Source organism: Gavialis gangeticus, unplaced genomic scaffold (genome assembly GCF_001723915.1).
Source record: "Gavialis gangeticus isolate Ggan-Ray unplaced genomic scaffold, GavGan_comp1, whole genome shotgun sequence".
NCBI classification, from domain to species: Eukaryota; Metazoa; Chordata; order Crocodylia; family Gavialidae; genus Gavialis; species Gavialis gangeticus.
The window spans coordinates 13045338-13053001 of NW_017729027.1; the positions used below are offsets into that span (position 1 = coordinate 13045338).

General features: G+C 42.9%; 1 protein-coding gene across 1 annotated transcript in view; it reads left to right on the plus strand.

Moving 5' to 3' along the window:
- Nucleotides 1–1664: 1664 nt before the first annotated feature.
- Nucleotides 1665–7664, plus strand: part of HTR1B (5-hydroxytryptamine receptor 1B) — a 65572-nt gene continuing 59572 nt past the window's right edge. The window contains exons 1-2 of the mRNA XM_019520328.1: nucleotides 1665–1806; nucleotides 2278–2474. Coding sequence (XP_019375873.1) covers nucleotides 1665–1806; nucleotides 2278–2474 — 339 coding nt within the window. The remainder of the gene's footprint in view (nucleotides 1807–2277; nucleotides 2475–7664) is intronic.

Consider the following 7664-nt stretch of genomic DNA (forward strand, 5'->3'; position numbering starts at 1 on the left):
TTGCTACAGTGACATAGCACCTAAAAATAACTGTGTGCTGCTGGGACTGTGCAGTAAAGCAAGTACTAAATGACTGCATGGTACCAAATGTGCAGTCAGGGGCACATCTAGACACACTCAGTGATTTGAATATTTGACTTCTTAAACATGCTGCAGATACTTTTCCATTTCCAAACAAGCCTTTCTAATTTTTGTAAGAAGGTAGCACTATGTAGGAAAGAGCAATTATTTTAGTGAGCCATCATAAATATTTCATTTTGTTAACTTGAATAGTGAACGAGGATTGTCTTCAAAAAGAAATGATAAAAATATATACTACTTCATAAGCCAGTTTATAATGCCTTCAGACTTGTAACAGTAACATATGGTGTTATCTGAAAATAAACATGTTCCATTAAAACTGGCATTTTCATTTCTTATAATTCTTTTTAGGACTGTGCTATATATACCTACTTGTATATATAATTGACAATTCCTATATTTCTATAATTAGCTGAAGTGCATAGGACAAAGATGTGGTAGAAATGGTCAAAAAGCCTGTGAGAATTTGAAATGGTGTGAGGGCAAGAAGGTACAAGAAGCAAAAAGAACTCCAGGCAGGGGGGAAAAAAAATCAATTTTTCTTATCATAAATTACAAGGGAAAGACCCAGGAAAAGAGCTAGGATGGATGAGAAAAAAAGTATGAAAACACGTACCTTCTATATAAAAATATTAGAAAGGAGGAGGACAAAGGAATAATACTGGTGGTGGTAGTAGAAATAACCCCATTCCATTTCCTCTGAAAGCTCACCAGATTTACTACAGTACTGTGATACTATCAGGGATGAGCAGACTTAGGTTCTAAGATCAGCCTGTTCCTCAGTGTGTTCATTTGGGGCCCGATCCACCTGTCTCTTTCTTAATACTTCCTTTAGTTTTCAGATGTAAGGAATTAGAAGCTCAGATGGAAAACATATCTCTTAACTATGAAAAATAATGTATTAGGGCTTTCAGAGCCATATGGGGCTAGTACAGCTCTTGTAGTGAACACTAGTGGTGACATTGATTGAGACTCCTAGTCTATTGACCGCATTGACATGACTACTGCAATGTAAATTAAACATTATAATGTCAAGGAGTCAGTGACTCACATCCAGATCGCTAGAATATCATCAACTATAACTAGGGATCTACTTAATACATGGTTTTGCAATTTTTGCAGAAACTGCAAAAAAAAGTGATCTTTATGAAAAATGGTATTTTCCATGATTGCCCAGGAAATCAACCAAAAAAAAATAAAAGGTAGCTTAATAAAAATAAAATGCTGGCTCCCCAGTGAGAACCAGTGGTCCTTGCTGCCACTGGGGCCTGGCCTTCCAGCCCTCCCAGGAGGGAAAAGCACTGTAATGGTGGAAATTGGAGCTAGATTTAAGGAATAATGGCCATAAGTTGACCGAGAGTAGATTTAGGCTAGACATCAGGAGGCACTACTTCAGTCAGGGTGCCTAGGATCTGGCACCAACTTCCAAGGGAAGCGGTGCTCGCTCTTACCCTGGGGTTCTTCAAAAGGAGGCTACATAACCTAGCTGGGGTCATTTGACTCCAGAATTCTTTCCTGCCCATGGCATGGGGTCAGACTTGATGATCTGCCTGGGGTCTTCCAACCCTACCAACTATGAAACTATGAAGAATAGTCCCCAAAGACAACCTAAATACCAAGAATGTAACAGATATGATGATGGCAATGAATACAGAAAGAAACCTTCCAAGAACTCCAAAGTGACCTTCAAAGAGGAAAAAAAGGATCACCACCAGTTCAGCTCTGGTAAAGAGTCAGATTATGCCAATAGGGACAGTCATAATTCCTGAAGGAGCTTCAATGCCCAGGGGACTCCAGTGCTGACCTTAAGATGGCTCCTATTTAAGGAAGCATTGAAGTATCATGACTTTGATATGATTGATTGTGCAAGTACCACAAGGTTGCATGAGGTCCTTGCTAAGGTGGAATGCGAGCAAGGATCTGGCAAATCTTACCACAAGGGCTCCCCTCTGCCCCTGGTTGCCACTTGCAAAATTCTATCAGATTAGGACAGCCCAGCATTTTCTGACCACCACTCCAGAACCAGATGTTTGGCTCATTTGGATTTCTCTCTAAATTTGGTGAAATTGGTAAATATGAAGATTGATGAGTTGGGTTGACCCAGCATACAGGCAATATCCCTGCATGGGAAGAAAATGCTGAGGCACGAAGCCACAATGTTGATTGATACTGGTGTCACATTTTCACTTTTTTCAGATGAAACTGTACTGTTCCAAAACTGGATACCAAGGACATGGAAAACCCTTGAGGGATTCAATGGAGCACATTCCCAAATTGGATTCTCCAAAGTAAAGAAATTTTGGATTGGAAATAAATCAGGAAGGGCTTCATTTGGTCTTGCCAAATTGTCTGGGATAGGAATAATTGGCAGTGGAATCCTTGGAGAATTTAGGGTAATAATTGACTATCCAAATCATTGTCTGTGGACCATGCGTGTACCAGACCAGAAGACCTCACCACCTGAAACAGAAGGAAATAAGATTGCACAGATTCCAGTGAAACATTGATGTACAGTCCTAAAGGCAAAATAAGATCTATGTTTACCTGTAGACCTACCAGAAGAGTTTGTGAAAATGTGTTTGGAATTTCTGAATGTATGGGCAAAGCATAAGTTTCAATGCGTCTTAGCTGACATATTGATAACAGGTCCTGATCCTGTGCCATAATGACAATATCTATATCCACATGAAGCTGAAAAAGATATTAAGAAAACTATCATGGCATTGTCAGAACAGGGAGTAATTATGGAGTGTTGCAGAGCACTCAGGTGCCCTGCGCCTGAGAGCAGAAAACAGCTCAGGAGAGACCCCTAGTGGCAAGAAGAGGGGGGCCCAGATGCCAGTTACCAGAGCAGCTGGAGTAAGAGGTGCTGGTTGCCAGGACAACCACTGGGGAGCCAGCTGACAGGAAGAGGCAGGACCTGGCCCATATAAGCCCAGGCGGGAGGCCAGGAGGGCAGTTCCCCTCTGGAGGACAAGGGAGGCAGAGCTTGGCCAGTGCAGACAGAGGGAAGAACCCTGACTGCGTGAGCAGCCTCTGGTTGCTGCTGGGGGTTGGAGTGTTTTCGTGTTAGGGATTGAATGTTGTTTGGCCAGACGGTCTAGCTTTTTATGTTATAGCCCAGGGGCTTTGTGTTTTTGTGTTCGCCGTTTTAACCGGAGGACTGGGTGAGGCTATTAGGGGTTGGAGAAGGCCTCATAGGGGCCCCACAGTAGCGTGGGGACCCTGGCACCAGAGAAGGTGCAGCATTTGGGGTGCATTGACCCCAGTCCCAGAGCAAGGGGGCAGTGAGAAGCCCCAAGCAAGGGGGGCAGTGAGAAGCCCGGAGAGAGGGCCGTGAGGAGCGAGAAGCCCCAGAGCAAGGGGGGCAGTGAGAAGCCCCAAGGAGGTAAAGGAGAGGGCCAAATCAGAGCAGGGCCCAGGTTGAAACCACATTGGTACCATCTGCAAGGCTTGGGCTGCAGTGTAGGGAAGGAAAAGGCGCCGCAGATAGCGCCCCCTGGCACTGGGGTGCATAAAGTGGGCAGCCTCTTGCTAATTACATCAACCAATTAATCAATTAAGATCAAGGTGTGGCAGGTGAGTAAGCAGGAGGTTGGCCCATAACAGGAGGGCGGAGTCACCAGTAGAAAGGCTCCAGTAGTGATACTCCTGTCATATGGAGACACAATTAAAGTGTAATGCACCAGTGTGGCCAGTGAGAAAAGCTGATGGAGTCACATGGAGATGCACCATAGATTATCGCATTCTAAATAGAGTAATTCCAACATTGGGTCCCATTGTCGCGAGATATCAGCAAGGAAGAATAATGAGAATGAGCATGATTACCAGTTATATGATGACCTCGATGATTCTATGGTCTGTATGGGACATGAGGGTCTTGATCAGCCGCTTTCCAAGACGAAGATGGAAAGCCGTGATATTATTGTCCTCAGTTACCACCAAAGACATCGTGCTGTCAAGAATTATATGGGACATTACATTGAAAAAGATCATAAGCAGACTTTATGATAAATTAAGTATTGGAGGAATTCCAAAGCTAGAATTACCCAAACCAGAGTTAATGTTACAATTTGACAATGGAAATGACAAATCTGGAATATCTATTTATCAAGCTTGGCGGCAAACTGTAAATGGATCGGTACAATGATATAGACAGCTCATTAAGCGCTGTAAATTAGAACATGTATGTGCATGGTCAGCCACTACAAAGGGTCTGTTGGTTGTAACCTGTGGAACTGTAAAATATGTCAATAGAGTGTCAATGGATATTAGGTTAATATCAGGAGAACGTAGAAGTGTCAAGTCTACTAATACTGCTATTAAATCATGTGTCACCTGGATGGTACCAAAGCAAATAATTAATCATTATTCTTATATAATTTATGTCAAATATACAGTGATTAATGAATATCCAATAGTTTTGGTTGACCCATTGTTTAAGAAATATTTGATCACTGTTATTGGCTATGATTTGGAAAAGGTACCCTTGATAATGGCAGTCATGATTTTAATAGTAGTTGGGTGACCTATGTTAATGATGAAATGTTTAGAAATTATACAAAAGTGTTGATCAGGTTTGATCTATGGAAAATGGACTGTAGGAGTCAATATAAACCATACAGGATGGTAGTGGCTGATGCAAACCAATAATTTTGAAGATTTCTTTTGGATTAATGTAGAACCAACCCTGGTGATTTTTGATGTGGGTATATCTTACATTCAACCAAGTATTGAAAGATAATTGATTACAGAATCAATCTATGGCAATCAAAAAACAAAATTAAAACTAGACGCAGCTAGTATATTGCCTATCCAGCCTGACTCATAATATCCCTACTTTAATTGAAGGATGGGTAAATTGGGTAAAGAAAGTCATTGAACTAGATAGAACATTCAGAAAGCCCCGAGACGTGGGAAGTGGTATAGGTACAGGACTCAGAATTATCAACACTGCCAACACAGAGGTGGTGATGAATAAGCTGTCTAAAGTTGCTCAGAAGTTAAGAGAGCTACATAGACCTATCACTACCTCATTGTCTGAATTGGGAAGACAAGCAGTCAACATCGCAAAAGTCCTCCCCAAAAATTGGCCAAAAAATGAACCAACTGGAGGAATTACTGGTTATCAGAGCTCTAGAAAAGTCACAAAATGATACTGGTCTTGCATGATCTGCGCTCAAAGGGAGTCAGTCCCAATGTGTACCAAGGGGGGCAGGAATGCTAAGAAGCCCCCATGGCTCAGCAAAGAAATCCAGGGATGCCTGAGGGCAAAAAAGGAGTTGTGCAAACAGTGGAAGCAAGGGGCTATCACCAAGGAGCATTACACCTCCATTGTTCAGGACTTCAGGGAGGCTGTTAGGAAGGCCAAGGCAGAGATGGAGCTAGGCTAGCAATCAGAATTAAGGATAATAGAAAGTCATTTTTCAAACACATAGGAAGTAAGAAGGCACCTGGTAACGTGGGGCCCCTACAGGATAGGTCTGGCAATCTAGTGACTGCAGCAAAAGAAAAAAAGATGACCTCTTTAACAAATTCTTTGCCTCTATATTCTTTGGATCCAGAGGAGTCACTGCCATGCCTAGGGTCAGAGACAACCTAGTTAGGGAACTTTTGGAGGGGCTGGATGTGTTTAAAATCAGTAGGTCCAGCTGCTCTTCACCTGAGGGTGCTGAGGGAATTGGCAGGGGTCATAGTAGGGCCCCTGCCCTGGCTCTATGAGCATTCATGGGGCACTGGCCAGGTATCAGAGGATTGAAAAAGGGCCAATGTGGTCCCCATTTACAAGAAGGGGAGAAAGGAGAACCCTGGCAATTATAGGCCAGTCAGCCTTACCTCAGCCCTTTGGGAAGACCTTTGAGAAAATTATCAAGGAGCACATCTGCAAGGGCCCAAGAGGGGACCTAATGCTCAGGGGCAACCAACATGGGTTCACTGAGGGCAGTTCATGCCTGACCAACCTGGTTTCTTTCTATCATCAGGTCACAAAGTCCCTGGATGAGGGTGTTGGGGTGAATGTCATCTTCCTGGAATTTAGGAAGGCCTATGACATGGTTTCCCACCACATTCTCTTAAAAAAACTTGGTGACTGTGGCACTGATACCTACACAGTTAGATGGGTGGCAAATTGTCTAGATGGTTGCACCCAGAAAGTGGTGGTGAATGGGTCATTTTTGTCCTGGAGAGGTGTGGGCAGTGGAGTCCCCCAAGGCTCGATCCTGGGGCCTGTACAATTTAACATCTTTATCAGTAATCTGGATGTGGAATGCACACCATTCAAATTCACTGATGACACCAAGTTGTGAGGTGAGGTGGGCATGGTGGAGGAGAGGGACAGAATGCAGCTAGATCCAGACATATTACAAAGGTGGCCGGATGAAAATAGGATGGAATTCAACGCAGACAAGTGTAAGGTACTGCAGCTAGGGAGAAGGAACCAGCAACACACCGATAGGCTGGGAAACACCCTTCTTGTTAACACGATGGCAGAAAGGGATCTTGGAGCCCTTGTTGACTCCAGGATGAACATGAGCCATCATACTGATGACATTCATGGGTGTGATGTGGACATGTCTGTCCCAACAATTTATAATTTTTCCATTGTAGAGAATTTTACTGCTTATGCTGAATTATTGCCAACACATATAGGTATGGACCTAGCACTTTTAAAAAGAATGATTCTGCATGATGGAGTCAAATAATCCAAGCCAATGTTGAAAAGGTAGAATGAATGTATATTGCAGTCATACACAATAATACTGAGATTGTAAAAATTCTGGACAGAGTTGCAAAGACTGCTGACCACCAGTGGTGGGAAACATTTTTACAACTATGCTTGGGAATCGTGAGAGTGAGTATGCTGTGGTGGATGTGTAGAATGAAGATAAGATTGATGTATATGTACCAAATGGTAAGAGTAGAAACAAATGAGGAGTAAACTGAAGGAAGAATTTTTACAGAGGCAAGATATGTATGATGATTATGTGTATGGAGAAATGAATGGCTAAGTTGTTAAATGAATAGTTAAAATTATTTAAAGGTTAATGTTGAGCCAATAAGTGTCCATAGTCCTGGAGAAGTCCCTCTCCAAAATGAGGCACAAGGTTGCCGTAATGGATGGGCATAGTAGTGAACCCCTTGTGCTGTGTGTGGTCATACCTTAAGATGGTGACCCATAAACGTTTCCAAGGAGGAGACTGTAATGGTGGAAATTAGGGCTTGGCTCATATAGTTCTGTGTTATAGTTGAGGAAGTAGGTCATCTGATGACCCATGTGTGAATGTACATGTCCCACTTTGACATGATCCACCTCAACCCCCACCTTTTCTAAGGTGGTGAGTGCATAAAAGTGCTGTGAGCAGAGTTCTGCAGTGCTGTGGGCAAAAGCCCTTTAAGAGACCCTGAGAGGGTGGAACTCTGTATGTGTGAGGTGTGTGTTTGAGGCATGAGTGTGAGAATGTAGCTGTTTTGAGGGAAAGAGAGAGGTTGTGTGTGTCTGTGAGTTAACTTGAATCTGGAGGGGATCTGGGACAAAAGGTCAATAAACTGATTTAACCTAAATCAGTTACGTCTGATACTACATC